This window comes from Manacus candei, unplaced genomic scaffold, assembly GCF_025592945.1.
Source record: "Manacus candei isolate 608988 ecotype Guabito, Panama unplaced genomic scaffold, ASM2559294v1 h1tg000034l, whole genome shotgun sequence".
Classification (NCBI taxonomy): Eukaryota; Metazoa; Chordata; class Aves; order Passeriformes; family Pipridae; genus Manacus; species Manacus candei.
The window spans coordinates 8,731,498-8,757,527 of NW_026138082.1; the positions used below are offsets into that span (position 1 = coordinate 8,731,498).

At 34.4% G+C, this 26,030-nt stretch overlaps 1 protein-coding gene across 9 annotated transcripts in view; it reads left to right on the plus strand.

Moving 5' to 3' along the window:
• Window positions 1–26,030, plus strand: part of TBC1D32 (TBC1 domain family member 32) — an 80,022-nt gene that overhangs the window by 10,895 nt on the left and 43,097 nt on the right. For all 9 annotated transcript variants that reach the window (XM_051792106.1, XM_051792109.1, XM_051792105.1 and 6 more), the window contains 13 exons: window positions 512–571; window positions 2,341–2,440; window positions 2,712–2,849; window positions 4,216–4,308; window positions 4,559–4,701; window positions 8,735–8,859; window positions 9,984–10,185; window positions 13,509–13,591; window positions 15,656–15,794; window positions 16,501–16,588; window positions 18,085–18,203; window positions 18,830–18,946; window positions 22,306–22,394. In XM_051792106.1, the coding sequence (XP_051648066.1) occupies window positions 512–571; window positions 2,341–2,440; window positions 2,712–2,849; window positions 4,216–4,308; window positions 4,559–4,701; window positions 8,735–8,859; window positions 9,984–10,185; window positions 13,509–13,591; window positions 15,656–15,794; window positions 16,501–16,588; window positions 18,085–18,203; window positions 18,830–18,946; window positions 22,306–22,394 (1,496 nt within the window). The remainder of the gene's footprint in view (window positions 1–511; window positions 572–2,340; window positions 2,441–2,711; window positions 2,850–4,215; window positions 4,309–4,558; window positions 4,702–8,734; window positions 8,860–9,983; window positions 10,186–13,508; window positions 13,592–15,655; window positions 15,795–16,500; window positions 16,589–18,084; window positions 18,204–18,829; window positions 18,947–22,305; window positions 22,395–26,030) is intronic.

Genomic DNA, 26,030 nt, shown 5'->3' on the forward strand with positions numbered 1-26,030 from the left:
CAGTTTGCACAGAATTTCTGAGTATTTCTTGTACTTTCAGTCCCTTTAGTATAATTGACTGACAGCCATCAAAGGATACAAGTAGTTTTCTGGAAGAAGTGATGAGCAGGAAAGTACAGTTATATATGACACACTGCACACAACTTGTTAACTTCCAGTGGACACTGGAGCTTTTTGCAGCCTACCATGTGTAAACTTATAATTTAGGATTTACATGGGAATGTCAAAACACGTAGTTTAGCATTTCAGTAGTTATTGGTTTTCTGTTTTACTGAATGTTCTACTACACTTTTTTCCAATGTTGTAATTTTTTTTGTCATCTGAAACGAACTGCAAACAAAAGTCTCAGTTGAGTATAATACTGATTTACATGAGCTGGAGTTCAATACGTTGAGTATGTATTGTGCGCAGGATCCCTAATAGAAAAGAATCAGAGATCAAAATGTCTACTTTTTTGTTTAAAAAGCAAAACATGTTTGCAGTTGACATTACATCTTCTTTGTCATTTAAGCATGCATATTACAGCAGAAGAGTGGTACTTAGGCTTTTGGAAAAGAAATATAAATCCTTGGTAAGTACTTCTCTTAATATACTTTATTGATAATATATTCTATATATATTTTATTAATAAAATTTATTGATAGAACAAGGAGTAATGGCTTCAAACTGTAAGAGGGTAGATTTAAATTAGTTATTAGGAAGAACTTCTTTGCTGTGATGGTGAGGAGGTACTGGAACAGGTTGCCCAGAGAAGCTGTAAATGTCCCATCCCTAGCAGTGTTCAAGGGCAGGTTGGATGGGGCTTTGAGCAACCTGGTCTAGTGAAGTGTCCCTGTCCCTGCTCATGTGACAGTTTGGAACTAGATGATTTTTATCATCCCTTCTGTCCCAGACCATTCAATGATTCTATGATTTAGCAAGACAAATTTACTTGCAACTTACTCTTCTTTTACACAATGTGGTTGGAACAAACGTTTTTCCTTTTATTCTGTCCCATATTCTGTCCCATATTCTGTCTTTCCTTAAATGAATGAGAAGGGTATGTGAGCAGCATATTTATATCAGGCGTTTAAGTAGGATTATTATTTATTTGTTTGTTATGTTGTATTCATATTTAGAATTATTAGAATTAGAGTTATTTCCAAAAATGCATAAAAATGGGAAATGGTGCATGAAAAAATATCATAAATACTCTGCTCTATTCGGATTTTTGATGGAAAGAGACTAAAAAAACCACAATTGTGTTCTTTGAGTTGTGATATGAAGCACTAAGGATTCAAAATGTCAGCAAGATAAATCAAAATGGGAAAATATATTCAGTAATATAGATGTTAATCCTGTGAAATATTTTGTATGGGCAGATCTCTACACTGGGATGGAAATGACTTTTTTTTTCAATAAGACAAATATGGATACGAGATCTGTTCATATAGGCAGGACTTTACCTATGTTTTGTAAAATCTTTTAATAGAAATGAAATATAATGTAAAACATATGGGACTGATAAAACCTTAAGATGGGAGAAAAGGATACAGACAACTGTAAAAGATCTTTATTTTGTTTATCTGTATGCATAGAACAGAGCATAGAATAAAGCATGTTCCATGCAACAAAGAGTTTATAATAGAAAGTCTATGAGCAGAGTAGTCTAATCTAATATATAAGCACAAGGTAAACATCTGATTAAGTTTGGGTTTTTTTCTTATTGTGCTTGTCTGTATATTTTACTTACACTTGTGAATAAATCTTGGCAGCTGGAAACTAATAAATTTAAGTGTTCTTCTCAGATCATAAGAAAACAGAAGAAATGAGCTTAATGCCAGCTGGAACTAGAACAATATGCTCTGTGTTTCCTTGCCAAAACCATGCTTATAATTTTTAAACTTTTATATACCTTGGTAAGATTATAATGGTATGATAATGATACACCACTTCTGCAAAGATAAGTAATATCACTGTCAGCACCCAGCAACCAAACTTACAGTTTAGTAAGTGTATTCAAGACAGAGTTTTTCTCTGTGGAAAATGAAAATCTTCCATAGTAATGACAATATGGAAATCACAGATTACCGTTGGCTTCTCAAACCACTTGCATATTCTCTGTACTCTTTTTCATAGATTATCTTAATGCTTGTCATGTGATGATAATAATAATGTTAGTGTATTTTAATACCCTTTAAAATTTTACCTCCTGGTGGCTAATCCATCCAAAGCACCGAAATATGAGGTCATTAAAGTGGATATTTAAGTTCTTGTCTTAAAGGACAGTACTTGCGTAAAGAGAGAATGAGTTTATTGTAAAATATCAAGTAGTTTATTATTTTGTGCTTTATTCCACAGATTAATGCAGCTGTCCAGCAATGTTTTGATTATTTTGAATTTTGCAAGGCAGAAGTTAATAAAAGTTCCAAAGTCAGTGGCTTCTTCCAGCAGCACTGCAGTGAGTATCTTTGTATGTCTCGCATAATATGCATATATATCCACATTCTTTAGGTCTTTGAGCGTGCTCCCTCGAGAGGAAGACATTGCGTCCATTGTTTTTCTTCCCAAAATCTTGTATGACTGTCTTTTGAGAGGACACTAGTAGCAGTGGTTAGTTGCTTAAGCTGTCTTTATATACGAAATGATCCACTTGTGTTGCAGGTAGTAGCTAGGTACTGTGAAGGAAACTAAAAGAGTAAATTTCTAATTTTTTTGCTTTATTGTTAAAGGTGATAAGCAGAATTTTTCTTACACTGGACAAGAATTGCAGTACATCTATTTTGTTCATTCACTGTGCCTCTTAGGAAGATTGTTGATCTATAAGGAAGGCCAGAATCTCTTTCCAGTACAGCTGAAAAATAGAAAAGGTAAGGGGAGGGTTGAGGAAAATGGAATCTGTTGAGAAACACTTCATCCATACTTGATATATGTTTTCATTCCAATGTTGTGGACATTGTAGAACAACATTCTGTTCAATTTTGTGCCTGGAAACTTTCATAAAGTTGGTATAGGTAATTTTGAGCACCTACGTAGTTTTTTAATCTTTGATGGATGTGGTTGAGTAGATCATTTCTGTATTCAGTTTTAATTTATTTATATTAATATATTTAATATATTAATTTCATGTTGAAGGGCAGTTGAATCAGCGTGTAAGTGTGCATAATATTTCTGTCAAACCAGTTGATGTAATTGGTTGGAAGAGAGACATGTCCAGGGACCAAAACTGTTTTTCAGGTGTCAAACAAAATCAGTATTTCAAGCTAATGGCAAATTGAAAACAAGTGCTCTGAGTTTAACCTATTAATTAAGATAAAATAATGGTAGAAGAATAGTTTGGTACCCATGGAGCAGAGGTGTTAATAAGGACAGAAGATATGAGATGGAAGAGCCCTCAGACATCCAAAAAGTCTACATAGAGTAATACGTTGTGCAAGTGTGTGAGGGCACCTGTAGTATTCCATTACTTTAGTATCTCTATTACTTCAGTGTAGAATTCAAAACTTTACTGGATACTAATTCTGAGCCTTCCCTTTTGTCCCGCTGGTTTGAGGATCAGGACTTGATACATCCAGTGTAGAGCACTTATAAGAAACATCTACTCATATAGTGCTTTTGTCGTTTATGGATTATCTGTATAACGCCATTCAAGCAGGGATCCGTGGATGGTGGTTGCTGCTTTTCTCTCCTCTACGAACGTAACAATCTTGCTATCTGTTTTCTTAATAGTGTCCTTCTCAGCTTTATAGATAGCAACTGTTTATTCACAAGTTGTCTGATTTATTAGCATTATTAGATTAAACCTGGAGCAATAGTTCCCAGCTTGCGTTTAGCTGCATTTGTTGGGTTTGTTTCAGACCTGAGAAGGAGTTGTCTGTCAGCCTGTCTTTTTTCCAGTTGTTTCAGCTAATCTAAAAGTAAGATAATGCTTTTTTTCTACAGCCACCTATATTGACCATTCTCAAATATTGGCTGACATTTGTTTCAGTGAAAGACATTGTAAAATTTCACTTGGCTAAACTGAGAGCCAAGATCAAGGCTTGTAAGTTGATCATGAAATACAATAGAGTCCCAGGGACATGCATGTCCTTTGCTTTATTACCTGTACATAGCTGATTTCCTCAATACAGCAAAGCATTCTTTACATATATTCACAAAATCCATTTTATTTGGAAAATTAAAGTTATACTTTAATTTGCAGATTAATTTCCTGTGATTTGTTTTTTTTTTTAATAGATAGTGTATCCATAACCGATATGTTGGTATTATTTACTCAGCTTATTTATTACTCTCCAAGTTACCCAAAGGCAGCTTTGACAGCACATACAGGTAAATGCTTTTTTTTTCATTATATGCTAATATATGTAATTATAATGAGCCATGGGATAACTTATTTTGCAATTTTTAATTTGTGTCTGTTATTTGTACAGATTTTTCTTTTCCTTTCCTTTCTTACCCTTCCTTCCTCCCTCTGTGTTAAATCAGTGCTTAACAAAATTGTAGTTCAGAAACAACTACATAAACCATATAGATATTTGTATAAGTTATAATATAAATAAATATTTCTTGTGTTCACCAGACAGTTATTCTCCAGAAGGTCTTGTTATGGAGATTCTTCAGGTTTTTTGTGATCAAACAGGATGTGTGGCTGAATGTTTATATACAGATGCAGTGATAGATGCCCTACTTCATCCTGTTCAAAGTTTGCTGAGTGGCACAGAGGTTTGTAGTAATCTTCCAAGAAATTTTTACATCTATAGAATATTACCATTTTTCTGTGTAGATTTATTTACTCACATGGTATGGTAGCTTCTGTGGTATTTTTTGCATTAGCTATTGTGGTATTCATTAACTAGCTTAAGCTGTCATTATGATTGATCTGACAAACTTGATTTTCTTCAAATCTTGTGAATGGTAGCAAAAATTATACTGTAGTGAGACTGTACAAAAATATTGCTTAATTTTTTTTATTGGTTTTGGTTTTTCTTCTGTCATTTGCAATATTTCTTGGATAAATATTTGCTTTACCTGCTATTTGAAAGGCAACCTATTTTTATTTTTAAATTCAGTTGGCAATTTGAAGTTAAGTGTTCTCAGTGAGTATTATATGTAAAATATTTAATTCTTTATGGGAAACTACTATTTTCTGAATTGATAAAAGGAAGAGGGTTTTTTTTTTGTTCTTTTTTTTAAACTCTTCTATAAGAATTATAAAAATATTGGGAAACACTGTCTGTCTGTAGGTGGTTGAAAATCTAGTTGTAGTCTCAGTCTCTCCTGTTGCTTTTGTTTTGACTGAGATGATTTAATTGATCTAGGTGACTGTAAGTCTCAAGACAGGCTGTGGGTCTGAAATGCCCATGGAGGAGCCTGAGCTGTCTTACATGAAGAGACTTTAACAGAAATTATTGGCTAAGAAGTTTTGAGTTTACGTCCTAAAACTCAGTTTGGGTCCTGAACTTAAATATCTCATCTAGGTTCTTAAAGTTGAATTTTGTCAGTATCCTTCTGCTGACTTTTTCAGTACAGTTTATTTTCCAGAACAGATTCTTCATATTAAATCCTGAAAATATTTTTACCCATATAGAAATATTCCAGTGCTCTTTCAAAAGTGTAAACAACCAGTTACAAGTACATATTTTAGAGTATGTATTTCTCTAAATCTTAAAACCATAGTCCTGTAAAAACTTGATCGTGCCAATAACGTAACTCTTCTATGGGCTCTTCTGTACTGAATACAGTAGCATTACTTATACGTTTTATATAAGGCTAACTGTGGATGCTTTTGCAAGACTAACACTTAATGTTGTGTAGTTTTTACTGTACATAGCAAAAACGTAGTGGAAATTTTTTTAAGTACAAAAAATGACCAAGTCTGCATATGCTTTAAACATTGATATCTAAATCTGAAAACAGTACTAAGGCAATGCTTTATTGATTTGCTGTCATGGAGGCCTGTGTAATACCCCAGGCAATCTTTGTGGTCACATGATATTCTAAAGTGTATGCAACTCTTTTCTTCTTTGTTATACATTAGTAGTTAAAAATAAATTATCTCAACAATTAACATCTTCCCTTTTTTTTTTGTTTCTGCTGTGCTCAACTATCTCTCTTAAGTAGCTGAACTCTTAACAAATTGTAAGCCCTCCTATGACTTTGTAACTGGTCTAATAAAAAAACAGCTCATGTCCAGGAATATTTAATGCAATGTAGCTGCAGGAGGCTGTGTATGTGTTGTGAGTCTGGAACATGTCATATTTGTTCTAGTGAAAGTGCAAATTGTTTGTATTGCATCTGGCAAACCAATAGTTAAAAAAGATAGAAAAAGAGAGAATTACCCTGTTTCTCTTTTACAAGAATTTGAACTGGTTTTGTTTCCCAGCAAAGCCATTGGCACTTCTTAGACATCCAGTAATCCTAGTTCTGGACCATACCTGTCTCAAAGGGAAGGCTAAGGCCATGCACGCTTCTTTCTTCAGCTGGAGTTGGGGAGTGGGTAGCTCTGGACTTGCATGTGGGGCTCCTTGCTTGTACGGTGGACCTAATGAGCAACCACAATGCTGTTATTTTACATTTGGGTTCTGAGTTCACTTGGATAAGTGCAAGCCTTACTTGCCTTTTAAGCGGAGTTGTATTATATATCTGTAGGAGAGAGGGGAGGAGAAGCTCAGTGAACAGGAGTTGTCAGAAGGATCAGTTTGTGGGCAGCAATATTGACCTTTTGGACTCTGCAACCTCTGAGTTGCTGCTGAAGTATACCTGGTGCAGAAGATTGCATTCACATTTTAAATAAACAAAGTATGGTAGTTTTGGTAGGGGTTTGTTTGTTTTTTGGGGTTTTTTTTGTGGTTTTTTTGTTTGTTTGTTTGTTTGTTTTATTATTTACAGATTTTTTTTGGTGTTTCACGGAGAAAGTAAAATAATAACAGACTTGAAGGAACAGTGACAGCCCAATATGTTCTTTTCTTAGGATCCTGAAGAATTATACCCACTGACCTGAAAATAAAAGGTCAGGGAGATTTTTAACTGTCATTGAAAATTTGAATAGAAAAGAACAAGCCAAAATTGTATCTTTCTCTTGAGTTGCCTTGACTCACCAGGATTAATAGTACATTCCTTAGATTTTAAAGTAGGAAGGCTATTTATTTTTCTTCTGTGCACTATATAAAATATAAAGCTACCTATAAGAGAAGAAGTAGGAGCTGGATTGAATGGTATTTTAAAATAATTTCTCTTGTGAGTCCAGCTGTCATTCATGATTAACAGAAGAGTGGAAAAGATTTAAGCAGTGGACTTTAACTTCAGCAGAGTTGTGCTTTATTGCCTATTCTGACATACTAAATATTTAACAAGTGTTACTGGAAACAGTAGTCTCACCTAGCTCTCTATTGCCTAAAATTCATCTCACTGTTGACTTCACGCTGTTGTCCTGGGTGTCGAAAGGGGAAAGCTACCACACAGGACTTCTCACTTTGCAAACTGTCCTCCTCCTTTTTTAGCATGTTTATGCATAAATGCTAGGAATTTGTAGTGTTTCTCAGTCCCTGAGTGAGAAGGGATGCTCTGGGTATCTTGATTGTATTACTGAGGCGTATGGACAGGAACAGTTTTGCCCAGCACCTTTAGGACGCTGCATTAAGTCATACAGAACTACAGCTGCTGTCAGGCCCTTGGCACATCTCTGTCCTGTTCTCATTCCCTGCCTGTACTATGTCGTGGCAGCAGTGAAGCCCACTGTCCCATTGGTCTGAATGTTGACCTTCAGACATGGTTTGCTTCACCTCGGTCCTACCTTTTCACTATAAATCCAGTTACATGGTGATCACTGGGCTGTGTTTGATCCTGGTCACTGTGTCTGGAATTGACTCTAACTCACCAGCTTGTTTTCCTGACTTAACCTTGGATCTCCCCCATCACTGTACAGGGAATCTGAACTGGTAGGTGCACCAGGTTACTATCACTGGACCTTGATTGGGTATGGTGGGACTGCCTGCCCATCTGATGGCGAACAGGGCCTTTGCCTGCCTTCTTACCATGTTCAGCTCCTGGCTTCTTGTCCCTTGCAGAGCTTCCTGACAGGTTCTTCATGGAGCACCCAGTTCTGCTTGTGTACCTATGGAGTGTTGACATCACTTATTAATAAGCAATGGCAAATTTAACATTAATTTGGGCAGTGTATTCATTAGTCATGATAACCGTACCAATTAGTCTGAATACCAGTGTTAAATGTTCAAGTCTGCTTGATTACAGCGTAATTGTTTGTTATACAGTGCTGTGAAGTGAATAAGAAATTGATGAGGACTATTTCTTTACCCCAGTGAGGAGGCTTTCCTCAAGCAAGGTGGACGTAGAAGATCTTTTTGGGAACTGGAATTCCATTTCTAACCCAAGAGTTGCCAATGCATCGAGGAGGGAGTTAGCATGTTTCTCACCTTGATTCCACTATTGTTCTTTCACCTTTAAATGGCATACCAAGAGCCTTTCCACATTCATGGTGGTGGGAAGGGAGAAAAAGTTTAGAAATGCCTGTTCTTTGTATCTGTGCAGTCATTGAACTTCTGCTGAAATAATTAAAAGTGGCATTTGGGATGCAGATTTCTATGATGGCATTTGAACATAGACTGTTTACTTACTATGTTTAAGCCATTAAGAAATCATTAGAAAGGTGACCTTCAGATGCCTAAGACAGACTTGAAAAAACGGCTTTCACAAAAACATTAAAATTAAAACTTCCTTTTTTCTCTCTTCCAAATAGGTGTGTATAAATTGTCTTGAAGCCACTTTGTTTGATGTAGCTGATATTTTGGCAAGGATTACTGCTTCAGAAGATGGTCTTTCTCTTCTTCTGTATGGAGAAAATGAAAAAAATTCCAAAGATAGGTAAGAGAACATTAATGAATGGCATTAGTGAGCACTTCTATGAATTACATTATTCTTATAGACACATTTTCTCTTCTTTCATTTATCTATAATGTGATACATTTTGTTTATGTTTGGAGTAACATATCTGATTATAAAGTAAAGTACTAAGTGTTTTGGAGAATGTATTATGAGGGTATTTATGTGTAGAGCTAGATGAAATGACAATGTAAAGAAATACGTATAATAAGGGAGATTTCCTTGTTTTAGTTATTTTTCTAATTCATGTGAGAACTTTCGTTTCTCTGAATGTAATTCCAGTAAATTCATGGTGCTACTGTTCAGACCAATGGCCTCTCTTTTCCATTTTTCTTTGATTTTAGAATAAATATTAAAATAACCCAAATTTATTGAAAGAATAGATTTAATGTAGCATTCACTTCTCAATATAGCTAGTAGAGACCGATCCTTTATAAGAAGCTCCCATGTGTAATGTTGTGCCTCATTTAGGATCAGTGTGATCTTATGGGTTGTATATTGTTGGCTGATGCTAACACTTGAAACGGCAATAAAATTGAGATGAGCCTTTGAAAATAGCTAAACTGCAGGTCCTGAAAATGTTTGGACTGTATGTCTTCTAAGTGGAGAAGTCTCAGAATTATGTTTTTAAGGGGGTGGTAGTAAGATAGCATTTTGGAGAAAGAGTTGTCCTTGGCATTACAAATGTAGAATACTTGAAAAGGACATCTTGAATAGGAAAAAAAATAAGAAGGACAAATTTTATCTTGTAGTGATATACTTAACACTGATTAAGCAGAAGGAAAAATGATTGTCTGGTTACTCTTCAGAATTGGACTCCTCTAAAACACAGTCTGTGTAGTTCATGGTCATGTGGGCTGGATGGAAGACAATGGATGTATTTTTGCATTGTGTAGACCTGTTAGCCAAAGTAAAATCACTTACTGTACATTTCTTCTGACTGGTGTAGCAAGTTACATATAGCTTGTCTCTCCATAGTGGGTTTTAGTCTTTTTCTGTATTTTCTTTTGCCATAGAAAAATTTAAAGTAGTTTAGTCAGAGGATTTGCTTTGAGGCTTATTGATTACTGCAAAACAACATTTTAAATGTGTTATTTTATTTCTAGTCCTACAGCTGCTCATGTAATTGTTCAGTTCACAACGAAACTTCTTCGTGATGACCTTTCTCTTTTATCTGGATCCGAGTTTTTACCAGTTGTTAAAGGAGCTTTCATTTTTATATGTCGTCAAATGTACAGAACTTGCGAAGGCCTGCAGATGTTAATTCCTTATGGCTTGCATGAATCTATTGCAGAGGCCTGGAGAAAGGTAAATCTTGCTTTTGGATTGGGGAAACTAGAAAAAATCTTACACTAAGAGGTTCGACTTGTGTAATAGTTATTCTTTGCTTCAGGTTGAGTATATTTAAGTAGTGAGATAGTACTTGAAAATGTAAAAATTAAGTTCTACTTTTCAAACTTTCCTTCTGTATGTAAACCTAACAGAAGCTTGATTTGAGAATTCTATGTCTTAAGATTAAAAGAGGAATTCTAAAGATGCATCAGTAGACCTGTCATTCACTGTGCTTGGTGCTTGAGGTCACTTGATGTCATAACCACTGTCCACCAGAGATCATGTTGTCACTCTTGGTTTGGGATATTTTGAAAGGAAAGACTACTGAGATGTGCTCTTACTAATTTTTGGTAAACTAGTTGGTTACAGTGAGAATTATGGAGAAGAAAATGTAGATTCCAAATATTTGATTTAAACAGTTAGGCACCATAGAATTATCCTCAAAAGAGACCATAATGTGAAGTGCCAGGCAGGAGTTCTTGTCTTACCTGTGTACGGATATCTTATGAAGTGTAGACTCTGTCTTTCAGCTTTGGTGATTGCTAGTCCAGTGCTTTTTCTGCAGGCAAGAAAGAACTTGGATCGAACAGTTCTGTGTATTCTGCTTTCTGTTATCACAGAATCACAGAATGGGTAATATTGGAAGGGACTACAGGGGTTATCTTGTCCACCCTTCCTGCTCAAGCAGGGTCATCCTAGAGCATATGGCACAGGATTCTGTCCAGATATTTCTTGAATAGTGACGGAAATTCCATGACCACTCTCTGTTCCAGTGCATGGTCACCTGCACAGTAAAGAAGTTCATCCCCATATTCAGGTGGAACTACTGTACATCAGTTTCTGCCCGTTGCCTCTTGTCCTGTTGCTTGGCACCACTGAGAAGAGCCTGGTTCCATCCTCTTGGCACCCTCCCTTCAGATACTTATGTACAGCCTCTTCTTGAGGCTGAACAGGCCCAACTCCCTCATCCTTTCCTCATAAGAGAGATACTTCAGTCCCCGTATCATCTTCAGTTCAGTTATGAATTTACTGAACAAGGTATACGGATCTTTCCCTTATTCATTATACTTTTCTATTTTCATTCTTCCAATAGTTGTATGCAGTGTGAAAATTCTTATGTATTATACAAGTTTACTTCAGATGAAGAAATGATAGCAGTTCCTTCAAATGCAGTTTTCAAAAAGTTCACAGTGAAGCAAATTTAACAAAAACGTTTGAATCTAAAATAACACTGGCACCATTTAGGTAAAAGTAGCAAACAAATCTTCAACTTTGGCTTCCAGCTAAACTGAAAGCATATTTAAGCTATAGGTATTAGGACTCTTAGTGGAAGACCACTGCATTGTTCATACTGAAAAATGGAACCATGTTTTTTTTTTTCCTCTGGTGACTCTAAAATATTTTCTTAGAGAAGGATCAGACCAAGCTGGGACAAAGAATTGGCTAAAAGACTAAGGTTTTTTTTTTTTTTTTCTGGAAGCAAGGAAGCAGGAGGGAAAATGAATGCAAGGTAAAGAGAATGGAACAGCTATTTTTCCTGTCAAATGTTGTATACTTTTATTACGATTAGACATTTAAAAAGTACAGTCACAGTGTAAACTGAAGCAGAAAATATCAGAAAGATAGAACATAAATAGAAGAGACTTAAATCACCAGCTTGTGGGTATTTCTCACTGCTTCAAATACGAATATTGTCACAAAGGCATACATTTTTATTGCAAATAAATATATATTATTAATTAGAATCGTAATTATATCGCAGTAGACTATGTTTTTCATCAAAGAATGTTGGTTTTGAAACTTATATTCTTCCTTACATTGAAAACTGGAGGTTTTTTTCTTGAATTAAGGAATTTAGTTCACTTGAATCATGCTGTAATTTACATAACTCATCAATCTGTTCATCTTTTTATGCTTTCCTATTGTGTAACTAGTCAGTCTTACTTGAACTAAACCGTTGCTCTATTTAGTGTTTATCGCAGGCAGACTCTTAAAAGCTTTTCATGGGCATTTCCAGTTATTTGCTCTAAAACGCATTTACACATATACAAAAGACTTCTTTGCACATTAAAATCCTTTATTATGGTATAGAACATTATTTAGAGGAATTGTCTTGACACATACAAGATATGTAGACTGAATGTGTTGAATTAAAAAAAAAGAATCATTTAACTGACAAAATGCCATTTCTATCCATCACTCTGGTGGTCAAATTGAGACTGAAGTATCAACATAGTCAGGACTTCAGGAATCAACAAGATAGTTCAGGAAAGTTCCATTTGCAACTCCATCATGCTAAAGTTATTTTCTGTCATTGTTCAATTTTAAAACACCTGCAGTTTATAAAATATTCTACCATTTATAAGGTAGCAAAAATGGTGGACTTCGATGGACTCTTTCCAAGCAGTAGTGTCAATTTTTAAATGGCTAGACTGGTAATTTGTTTTGTTTTCATTTACGTGTCTCTTGAAGTTTTAAGACTGACAGAGAAACAATTTTTTTCTTGGCAGATTCTGATGAAATTCTGGGACAGAATTTATACAGATGATAATAAAAGGGGAACAACAGATCTAGTACACTGACTAGTTTAATAGAGGAATCTTTTGTGGATTTATTATGTCATGTTTATAAGACAGTAAATTAAGGACAGCTGACTTTCATTTGAATTGTGCAATTTGCTTTTTATCCCTAGAAACATAAAACAACTTAAATAATTAATTTAAAATATACAATGTCTTTCACACCAGGTATTTTCAAGTATTATTTAAACCATAAACTCCATCAAAATAAATATATATATATATATTTATGTCTGTAGCTCTATCTCCATACCAATATAGATAAATTTTTATAATTTATAAATAAATAAAAAGTGGCAGAATCAATAAATTTGATGTTGCATTGTTGACTCCAGAGACTGTTATTTCCATTTCCTGTGACAGAAATGGAGTAAGGAGTTGTGTTTGATTTTTTTTTTTTTTCTTTTTTTCTTTTAAATACCAGTTTTTGCTTTGGGAATCTCCAGGTGGGAAGTAAAGAGGGTTTATTTAAAAATTCTAATAACAATTTAAAAAATGTACTAGCTTTAAAATTGTTTATACCCAAGGAAGAAGGAGAAAATAAGCTTGTCTGGAATAAAAAATGTAGTGGAATAGTGTATTCTGTGCCAAAGGCTAAACTAAAACCTGATCACTGTTATTTTTTTCTTTAATATATAACACGAGAATTAGCAAGATCTGGAGTTTAAAAATAGTGTAAATAAACAGTAAGGAGGTACTTATTTATTTTTTATTTTACAGACAAATTTGCTTTCAGAAAGAGTATCTACTCCTGTAGCTGGTGCAGACTCGACTTCATCAATAAGTCTGGAGTCAAAAAACATGTAAGTTTATGCTTAATTTATGTACAGGTACAAGTGTGAACAGACACTGCTTCTTTAACCACAATTGATACATCTTGTAACCCCATGTCTTTGTTTTAGTTTGATCCCAGATGGCAATTAAATACCACACAGCTTCTCACATCCCAGTGGGATGGGGAAGAGAATCAGGGGAAAAAAAAAGGAAATTAAAATTCATGGATTGAGTGATATGAACAGTCTAATAATTGAAACAAAGTAAAATTTGGTAATACTAATAATAGCAATACTACTAATGATAATAATAACAATAATAGTAATGAAAAGGAGAAATAACATACAAGAGAAACGAGTGACGCGTAACACAATTGCTCACCGCTCTCCGACTGATACTCAGCTCATCACTGAACAGTGATTGTCCCCTCCTGGCCAAATCCCCCCAGCTTATATACTGAGCATGATGTCCTGTGGTATGGAATATCCCTTTGGCCAATTCAGTTCAGCTGTTCTGTACTCTCTCATGACTTCTTGTGCACCTGCTCACCTGCAGAGCATGGGAAACTGGAAACTCCGTGACTTGGATAAGACTACTTGGCAACAACTTAAAACATCAGTTTTAGCAACATCATTCTCATCCTAAATCCAAAACACAGCACTGTACCAGCTACTAAGAAGGAAATGCACTCTTTCCCAGCCAAAACCAGGACAGTCTTTTTGCGAAAATGATAGTGGTAGGTAGAGGGATTGAAATCATCCCAGCATAGGTCTCAGTAGAGTTACAAAATTGTTCCTGACCTTTGAGGAATTTCTTAGCTTAGAGAGTGGTATAAAATTGACTTATAGTTGATTCTCTTTAACTACAGAATTTGTTTTGAGGAAAATGTGAATTGGAAAGCATAGAACAGAACAGCTGTCAGTTTATCTTAGGGCTTTGATGTGCTGCTAATTTAAAATGCTGTTCTGCTGAATCATATTTACACCTTCGAAGTATTACGTAGTAAGATTGGCCAATGTTGGTATTAGTGCAGAAACTAGTTAGTTATGTAGATTCTTACATATACTTCACCATAGATTTAATGTATAATTTGTAAAGACACCTCAACAGTTAGTAGCCTGCAGTGGTAGCATGTGGACTGGTTATAGCAATTCAAATCCAGTAGCAAAAAGAGATCTATGGATGCAGAGCTCTGACTCTACCATTAACATAAGCAACAATGTCTTCTTAGCATCTAACTGTCTCCTAACTGTGGAACAAGACATGCTGATAATTTTCTGGGTGTAATCTTTGCTTCTGAACATGACACACAGGAATTCTGCAGAAGTAGTGATTAAATTTTGAGGTGATGGGTCACTGCTATTGGAGAAGCTGCATGCTACTTCCTGATGTGTATCTCAGAAATGGAAATAAGAATCCAGTAAGCAAATGCTTTAAAAAAAGCAGGATAACAACAGTCTAGTGATACCTGCAGGAGTGGTACCTAGTCATAGGTGATGTAATTGCTTCACTTTTCTTTGTAGGGCAGAAGGTATCATCGTAGTTTATTCTTGCAGTTACTATTCTTCCTACCATGTGTGTAGAAAATATTTTCCATGTACTGCGCTTAATACATGAAGCTATTATGTAAATATAACACCTTTCTTCATAATTCTGTACTAATCTCTAGCAGGAACCTTTAACTCCTCAAATGTGAGTTTCTCATGATGTTTTTACATTGCTGAGAAATTCTGTGCCTGCTTTGCCAACTTGTAACTCCGCATTAATACCTGAAGACTGTATAGAGTCAGTAAGTCATACATATGTTTAAGGATGGCATAGGTCTTTTGGGTTCCCCATTACATCATCTTTCTATTCTGTGTTCCTACCTAATAGTTTTGCCAAGATGAGTTTGAGTGTTTGCACAAAATACAGTCTCATATATATTATCTATTTTAAAAATGCTTTTTTAAAAATAACATAAATTTATAAAATAACCATAGAGTTCAGTGAGTGAAGTACTGTTGTTTTTCAAAGTTATAAATTGTATGTTTTCTTTTTTTCCCATGCTTTTATACATATAATTTTTAATTACTATTTTGTTACTCTTGCAGTTTGTTATGGGAAGAGACTTTGTTAGATGCCTTGCTAAATTTTTCTATGACACCCAGAGGATTATTTCTGCTTCATAGTACAGGTGCCATGAATGACTGTGTGAACTTTATGTTCAGCAGTTTATTAAAAAAAATCCAGGTAAGCATTACCAAGTGTGCGTGGTTTTTCTTTATGTTTTAATTACTACAGTAAAAGAAAGAAGAAAGAAAATAAATCCGGAAACCATGTTGTTACTTATTTTTTGCAAAAATGAATGTAAAATGTAACTTATAATCTTTGATATTGGTGGCACACTGAATCTAAGTTTGTTGGATGTTGCTCATCTTCACAATTCTGGGCATATATTTAGTTTCTCAGACTTTTTACTGTAGAGTTTGAAATGCTAGGAAAGATATTTTTTCTTTTTTTTTTTCTTCTAAGTGCAGATTTTTCTCGACCAAGCTGGCAGGTGATGCTGAAATCTAGATATGCTAGACAGTATTTAAAATATAACAAAAAAATCAAATAATATGCATTTTTAGGGCAAAAAAGTAATGTCACAGACATCCTACTGAATGTGTGCAAAAACCATTATAATGCTAATGGTTTTATTTGCTGGTGTTACATGTCTCTAACCAGAGTATTTGTGTTTAAATTTTTAAAAGATACTTGATAAAGATGTTTGGTTTGGAGTCTGACCCTGGTAGGTGTGCAGAGGGTAATATCTATGAGCCGTTCAAGTCTAATAATGAAATGGATTAAATTCTGTAAACAAGTGTAGGAAAGATCAATATTTAAGAGATCATTTCAGAGTTTCATGTCTTCTGAGTAACTAACACCGTGCTTCTATATTTATTATCAACAGACAAATGAATATGAAGAACTTGGTAATCAGGTGATTGTTACACAAATGGCAACAACACCAATGGGTGCAGTAGCTCTACAGAGTTCAGGTAAATTGAAGAATGATGTTATTATGAATAGTTCCATCCTGTAGTCTTGTATATTAGAAAAGTGAGAAAGATGTTAAAAAAGATAAACTGAGTGGAATAATTACACAGTATTAACAAAGACTGCTTAAATGTCTGTTAATTTCTTCTTAATTGAAATTTATTCTCTCCAGCTTTCAAGTCATTCATTAATCTTGATGCCACATCTGGGAGTTTGTTTTATTTTTTCTTCTGAAATGATGCAAGATCTTTACTTCATTGGTTTGGATTTCCAGAAATTTCCTGTATGTGTGTGAAGACATTTATACTGCTTAAAAATAAGTTAGAAACAATTTGCAAGTACTTCTTATTGATCTGCAGATCAGAATTAATAATTGTTGATATCTTTAATTTGTGTGTACATTTCCATGGTCATTGACTGCTCAGAGAGTGAGGAACTTCAAAGGCCTGAATGTCATTGGTGCACTTTTACAGTAGTGAGATGTAAATGAAAATGTCTGAATTGGCAATTATTATATGTCAACCTATAGCACAAAGTCCCTTCAGGTTCAATCTCAGATTACTCAACTGTTACCATATCAGCAGTCCAAGTAGTCATTTTATTAAAAATAGAATCTCATCAATAAAATAAAGGTACTGTCTTAAGTTGCTAAGGAAGTTCATGGGGTACAAAAGTTGAAAATCTTCTCTCTGAGTGTGTAGAAGTGACTGGTGTGTAACTAAGATGACTTGACTGAAAGACTGTCAGAAAGGCAGGCAGATTCTGCTAGTCAAGGAAACTGATTGTTAGTTGCTTATTATTTATGCCTCTGGGATTTTTCAGAAAGCAGGGAGCAGATCTACTTGAGGAGTTACCCATCTGCCCTGTTTAAGGTTCTCAGCCAAATTGCTTCTTACGGGCCTTGGCATCAAAGACAAATGATAGACCAAACAGCATTGATTTTCAGCCCTGAGAGGTTGTGTGATGTATGTTAAGTTTCTGTTAAACCTGTAACTTACTTTTGAAGATTTCAGAGTTAGATGGCTGTCTTTCCTCTTCTCTTTAAATATTTAATATTTTAAAATCAACTAGTAGTGCTTCTCCTAAATTATTTTTTTTGTCCTTTTCTTTGTGGTATGTTTTAATTTATTAATGAATTATAGTAAATCAGTATTTTTAGAACCACGGAGAGAGTACTAACTAGGCCTTGATCTGTTGCAGTTAACTTGTTGAAGAAGGTCAGCAGCTCATTTATATGGACGATATATAAATATCGTCCTAATCTAATGTAATAGTCTTTGGAAACTGTTGCTGTAGATTTTAGATTGGATATAAGCAGACCACTGTAGAAAAGTAGTTTTAACTAAAGGATTGAGAATAGCAGGAAGAGTAACCCTCAGGCAGTCTGTCTTATGAAATTTTAGTCTGCAGTGTAGAGAATTTTGAGAATCTGAGTTAGAAGTGTAGTGTAAAATGTTTTTAATATGAAATTGATAATTAGAACAAAAATTTTCTTTAGGCTTTATAAAGGCACTTGTAACTGAATTGTGGTCTCTTTTGGAGTGTGGAAAAGATGATTTGAGAATTACGCAACCCAAATCTGCTCCAGTTGACCCTATTGACCAAAGCTGTCAGAAGGTGAGAAATTATTTAATCTTATTATTTAGTCTTATTTAATCATAGAAAAAAACAATGCTGTGTTTCAGATAGGATGATACATATCTTTCTGTAAATTTTTATTGCATCTAATCTTACTTCTTGGCACATGTGTCAAAGCTGGTGTAATACACTAATCAAATGATGATTGAAAGGATACTTGTGTTGCTTGGCAGGTCACAATGCCAAGCATTCACTGTAAATTAATGAATAACAATCGTGACAAAACTGAAAGTCTTAAATACTGACCATCAGTTCATGTATCTGATTACTGTAGTACAATCAGGAAGAGTGATGTGTTTTAGCGTATTCTGTGTGATTTTAGAATTATGTGATGAAATACTGTAATTTTCAAAATTGCTCTACAACGTCATAAATAATGCATATATGTCACATATAATACATATTTCAGTGACACTGCTGCCCTTTTAGATTATACAGATGCCTGCCAGGGTACACAGTCTTATTTTGAGCAGCTTTGTTTATGTCAAGTTCAGCCTGTAAAGGATAAAAACAAACAATCTGAATGGGAAATAATTGCTAATATATACTTAATTATACTTAACAGGTTAATATTCTCTTTTGTCCCTCCTTTTTTCTTTCTCTAGTCTTTTTTGTCTCTGATAAACTTGCTCACTTACCCTGCAGTTTTTGAGCTCCTGAGTAAACAAAATATGCCAAATAAACCAACGTATTCATTCCGTGAAGTACCCTCAGATGTTATTGTAAGTATTTTGAAAGAAAAATAAATACTTCTGTGAAGACATATATCCTAAAAAAATGTTATTTTTTTTGTAATAGAATAAGTTATTTTCTCTTCTTATTGAGAGATTTTGAATTTTTCTGCATTTTGTATTATATACAGCATGAGGGCAGTATATGCACATATCACTTCATGTTAACTTAAATTTTCATTTTGAAATCCTAAAGATAATATAAAATTTGATGCCTAATTTAAAGGTCATCTTTTCTGGCTTGTACTAGAATTGTGTTTTTCCGTGGGAAAAAAAGTGGTATACATAAACCCCTCTGTATGTGCATGCAGTTACATGCTGGAAAATGTGTATACTTGTATTTCATACAGTATTGCTCTATCACACTATCTGTGGATTTAAACAGAATTAAAAAAACCTACAAAACTAAAGTATAAAACCACCATACCTTCAGCTTTTTTTAATAACACATGATTCACACACACACACACACAAAAATCAGTAATTGGAAAGCTAGTGATAAAGGCATATTTCAGAAAAATAGTTTCACCACTTCTGTATTTAGCATTATTTTGTATTTGATCATCCAACCACAGTCCATTAGGGTTTTTTTTCTCATATACAAAGCACAGACAAGTTTAATTTGTGACCTTGAGTAGCAATTAAAATCAGATTTTTTTTTCTAATGAGCTAGCACTTCAAATTGCTGTTATGCTGAAGTGTCTGTTTAGCACAAACTCTGGATTGGTGGTAGCTTAGATTGTTTAGACAGAGTATATCATAATAGTGTATGTTATGTTTGGAAGGGATTTTGAGTTCTTCTTTGTAATGTTGTTTTGATGATTTCAGGAGGAAATGGGATGATAAATTTCATTTTTCCAATCTACTCAATTGGAATGAGTAGTATGTCCACCAATGGATAGTTCTATGCAGTCATGAAGCTTTTTGAGCTGCTGGGATCAAGGGAGATAGATGTATATTGAAGGTGATAAATATTTGAGAGATTTCAAATTGTGGTAGATCTTAAGTAATGATTTTTGTGACTTTTGAAAGCCAGTGTTGTTTTCATTTCTGAGGCACTTCAGTATTTTAATGGAAATCTCTAATTTCCAGACATACCAATACCAATATAATTGCTCAGAGTTCCCTGAGCAGTTACAGATGTTTTTGATGGGGTTTGTCTCAACTACTGTGCAGCAGTGGGTTTTGTAAGTCTAAGATAGACATCCAAGATTATATAGTTAACAAAAAATAAATTGTCAGATTGTCTAATGTTACTTGAACATATAATGACTAAGTAGACTAAGTACTCAGAAAACTTCTGCAGTTAAGCAGAAATAGAGGTTTGCTAGAGCCATGTTTTTGGGCAGTGATTGCAGAAAGTGAAAGATAAAAGATTTTGACCGGATATAACTATGATTAGAAAGCAAAGTAAAAGCAGTTTCTATGCTACTAAAAGATTTGATTGGAAGACCTAATTACTCTGTGGGCTTCAGTTTTTCCTCTGTTTCTGAATCATGTCACATTGCCACAGAATCTGACTTGTTTATGCTGAACTATATGTGATAATGTACAGAACTTAATCATCTTTGTATGCCCTTTATTTCTTAAATGCACAGGATTTAAACATTTGTTCCTCCTTTATGTTTTTATCTGACTAGTTGCATCATTAACTGAACACATTATTAGTTGGGCTTTTACTATTTTCAACTATTGACTAAAACCAGGTTTTTATTTTGTGCCCTTTAGAAAATTTTTCCTAATACATTCAAGATCTCTCTTTACTGTATTTGGCATGTAAAAGTATTTTAGAAAATGGAGTACATAAATCAGAGTCCTGCCTGCCTCCAGTCTTGCTTTGAGGGTATCTACTGTAATGTATTCAAGGGAATCTAGCTTGGAAGGTACCCTCCAGATCTGTAGCTTTGAAAGACATTAAAACAGGTGATCTTTTTTTTCACTGATTACGGAGAATCTTGTATTTAGAATAGTTTATTTTAGATGTTCAAAGTAGATGACATCTGACCTGTAATATTTAATAACTACTCTGTAGCTAAGCAGTGCAGATCTATCTGCACGTTTTTCTGGTGGGACAGTGTGTTAGATCTCATTCATAATCTTTCTTCCTAAAATCTCAAAACAGAGTTTGGTCTCCTTTCTTAGTAGTCCTCTCACTGTGCTTGCTCTTTCCACTCTTTTGCAGGCTCCAAGCTTTGATGTATAAATGAGAGAAGGAGGTTGTTGCTAGAGAAATATCCCTTAGCATTTAAGGCTTTGTATGTGCAAATATCTAAAAAAGTCTTAAACCCCAAACAAATCAATTGCTTACATTACCAATTTTATGAACAGCCTTGGGGGCCAAGTTGAATTATTTTAGTGTGAATGATATATGTGGAAAAATCTGTCTCCCTCACCGCCCCAAAAAATCTAATAGGAGAAATATAGTTTCACCATATTTTAAATGAGAATGCATTTTACGAAACCAGTTTACTTGGACAAGTTCTAGACCTGTTTTTCTACTATTTTCAGTTTTACTTGTGATTTTTAGTTTTCTCTGTTGAAAAGCAGAGCTTTGGTTGATTTCATGAAAGTATGGATCTTAACTTTTATCTCATATTATATTGAAATAACTCATTGATCTAACTAGTTGAATAATAACTCTCTCTGCTGTCTCTGAAACTGTACTTAAATATGGAGGAAATAAATGTTTTGATTTAATCCAGATTAAATAAAGCTCATAAAGGGCTTGTCGTTTGTGTCTCCTGAGCATAGCACAGCAATCTGTTTCTGAGGTAACATCAGTGAATGTTTTTGTGCATTTCTTAGTCTTTTAATGAAATTATTTCTTAGAAGCAGTTTGGATATGCAGTGAACCAGAGGGGAAGATAATTAGGTTGGATTTGTGGAAGAAGTGGGAAGCAGCCACAGGTCACTGTCTGTTACATGAGATGCTCTAGGATAAGGGGTGTAAACCTCGACATCTGAGCCAAGCCTTGCTACATCGAGAATAAATGGCTGTGTCTTGCAGCATGTAGTACTAACCAGTGTTAGAAAGGGTATTATATTAAAGAATTTGCTGATCAACATTTTTGTTGTGGTTTAATACTAAAGAACTAGGATAGTTGATATGCAACGATCTTTTTGTATGCTTAGTGAATTATATTTTTTAACAGACTTCTTTTTTTTCCTAACCTTCTGCATAGTTTCTTTTGGCCATTGACTTTTGAGTGGAAAACACCTCTTGTTACATAAATAATTTCAATGGGTATTTCAATAATGGTTTTCATTTAACAGTAAACATCCCTATGAAACTATTATATGCATAAAATATAAAATTATACTTTTTTTTCTTCTTTCTCTTCCTTTGGCAGGATATCATTGACAGGCTTATAATTTTAAATTCAGAAGCTAAAATTCATTCCTTATTCAGTTATGAACAATCCCATATATTTGGTCTGAGGTAAGTTACTTGGCTTTTTTTATTCTCTGGTCACATTAACTAAATAGGATATAACATGCTTGGATGTGTTACTTCTGACAAGATAATATTGTTTAGGTTTTATTATGTATGAAGGTGAAATTCCCCTCTTTTTTTAGCATAAGATTAAATGAAAAATGACCTGCAAAATGAGAACAGTGATGAATTCAATGTTATTACCTGTAAATGGTTATATTGTAATATGAGAAGCAGTGGTAGAAATTGCATGTTATTTTGCCTACTTGATTATAAAAAGCGTGTTGTACATCACTGTAGTGTATAAAACAAAAATCATACCAAAATGCTAAAATAAACAAATTACTGTGTTTATATCAGAGTTTGGTTTATGTAGTCTCCCTGTACTTAAAATTATTTTTTTAAGTCTTGGTTTAATTATCACCAATTTTATCAAAACTTATTTTGAGGAGAGTACCATTTGATCCCAAATATTTCTAGAACCTGAAGGCACACTGTCATGCTCATGTTTTGTAATATTAAGTGCTTTATAATATTTTAACATTGTGTTGCCTTAAGAGACCACAGAAAACAGGACTCCAAGCCAACTTAGGGTATAAGATAAGATAAAATGAGTAGGTCCTTTAATTTCAGGCCTGAGGCCCACAGGAATACACGTGACACATCTCCCGTATCCATGGGATTCCACAATTTAAGGTATTGTCCCATACAATCCCAGATTTATCCGCCCCCCCAGCATCTCCCCCTGGCACACCCCTCTGGAAATTGAGGCAGGGGGCTCTGGGACCCCCTCTTCCTCATCCTCCTCTTCATCAAAGCATGATCAGTCCTTGGAGCTTCTCCAAAGTTCTGGGTTTGAAGGTCACTTTGCCTGTGTGATATCTTATTGTCCAGGCCAGGGTGCAGATGTTGTTAAACAGAATAAAGGCCTACCTTGAAGGAAGTCTAAACAACCTAACAGAATTTTGAGAGAGTGAAATGGAATGGGGTAACAGTGTTGGGTAAATGTGTAAACTACTGTGCTAAGGGTAATAATACAGCTACTTCTAAAATCTACAAAAAGCTAAAAATCCAAAAATCCATAGGCATCAATTGAAATTAGTTTCTGCATTTTTATTCTGTTTTCCAAAGATGAATATATAAATCCTTGCATTCATGTTTTTTTTAGGAACATATTTTGTGCAACTGAAAGAAATGATCATATTGGAGTGTACTTCATAGTATGGAAAACTTTGATAACCTTGCTTGAGCAGTTGATTAAGTCCTGCAACATTAGCTTTCTGCAGCTGTATTTGTACTTTGATATCACAGTAAAATTATTTCATACTATGTATGAATAGCCATAAGATACAGTATAATTCGCTGATAAGGATGAGCATGGAGGAGATGAACAATGGCAGAGTTTGGAGTTGGGAGATAAATGATTTTGCCATATGAATCAGAATTTATAAATGCTGCTTTGGAGGAAGTCATTAGTTTATAGAGGAATGAGAAGTACTAAAATGAAATTTGAAAAATAAAATACTGTTTTTCATTTAGAATTAGACTGGCTCCATAAAAAGATTGACAGAACTTCCATTGATTTAATTAGGATTAAGAGAAAGTGAGATGGTTTTCAGTTTAAAATAACAGGTGGTTGAGCAGCACCAAGCCTGACAGAGTTCAAGAGGCGTTTGGACATTGCTCTCAGGTACATGGTGTGATTATTGGGGTTATCCTGTGCAGGGCCAGGAGTTGGACTCAGTGATTCTTGTGAGTCCCTTCCAACTCAGGATTTACAGTATTAAGACTTACAAAAAACCCTAACCTATATTATCTGAACATGAGAGATACACAGTTCATTTTACAATTCCGTGATCTTTCGTGTGGACACTACTGACTGCAGACATCTGTAAAACAAACCTTCCCTTGTGTAGTTGGTTTACTCCTTGACCAAATTCCATCAAGAATACCAAGTTCAGCAGCAGTTAGATCGAATAATTTTAGATGCTAATGCTCTGAAAATTTAGAAATTAGAAAGAACAAAAGATCTACATTTCTCTTTGCTGCTATGTAGAAATAAAATATATAGGTGTTTTTGGTAACTGCAGCATTGAAAAACAGAATGTTTTTGTGAAATATTTGTCTAGAAAAATTTCTTCTAGACTTATTACCAATAGTACAACCAAAACCATGTTCCTTTAATTGTTCACAGATTTACACAACCATATACTTTCTGTTTGTACATGTTCCTCACCCAGAGCTGAGTGCTGAACTTCATATCTGTTTAACTTACAGGTTATATTCCAAAGGTCCTGCTTTTCTTGTTCAAAACAATTACAGATTTAGCTTTGTGAATGTCAAACAACTTCTTCAATTCAAAACTACATTTTTCTTCATGTGCATGCTGAGCTTTAGTGACTTAAAATTATTTTATTAGTTCTTTAATTACATATAAAACTTAAAATATATAGATATTTCCACAGTCTGTTTAGTCCAGAATGCACAGGTGTATCTATTTATGTTTGTAGTGTTAATGCTGCATTTTCAAAGGGAAACATAGGGAAGCTAGATATGGTTTGCAAAGCCAGTGTCTCTCAGTGCATTCATACAGACTAGGACCTGTGTGCTCAAGGTAAAATACTCAGTTCCACAATAATTTGTGTATAGAAAGATTTTCAAACTGTCAGTTCAACTTTCAACTGCAAAGCAGATTTATGGTATTTAGAACAGAGAAGTCTCACAGTCGGCTTGTATTGGTTGATAAAAGAATGCTGAAAGCTGTCTCAACCACTACTTTGTACAGGCTGAAAATCTGGATGCACAGGAACTAATGCAAAAATTCTCAGTGCTTTTTCTGTTTTAGAAGATTGTGAACTTAAATTGCCATCAGAGCACAAATCCTAGAGAAAGGAAAATGACAGCAGTAATGAAAGTAAATTTTTAACATACTAAACACAGAGATTTTTCTTAATTTAATGATCTGTTTTATTTCTTTGCCACAAGTGTTCCCATTGATCTGATCTTAGAAGGTATTGCATGTGAGAAATAACAATTTTCTTAAAATCTGACACTAGAAGTCTTAACCACTTCCCTTTCAAGACCAAGTTCTTTGAATTTCTGTAACTTATATTAACAAAGGAATTAAGAAAACAGCAGTAACATACTTTTTCTTTCAGATTTATGGTTTATATGTCATCAAGGCAACTTAGCTAGTATTGCAGTACAGTGAATACGAGTTTTGAGTTTTTACAACCTGCCAAGAAACTATATGCATAATATATATATTTTCAAAGCTTCTGCCTAAAGCCTGATTCAGGCATTTGCATACTGCTGTTCTTTCTATTCAGAAAATGAGTTTTCTGTGAACGTTCGTGACACCATGTTGTTGGCAGGATTGAAGTGTGGCAGAGTAACAGATTTGTACCTTTGATAATCAACCTTCTGTCTCTAAAAAATATCAATACTCCAAAATAAATTCAAAGATAATCTTTCAGTGTCGGCTTGAATAAAAAGCAGAAGGAGAAACAGTGTTATTGGGAATATGCATGGACTGTGGGCAGTGGGAGGGGATCAGAGTAGGCAGCTTTGCAAAAATTTTGTTTATTTAACAGAGTGCTTTCTTAACATACACTGTTCCTGGAAATTATTTTTTCTTTTTTT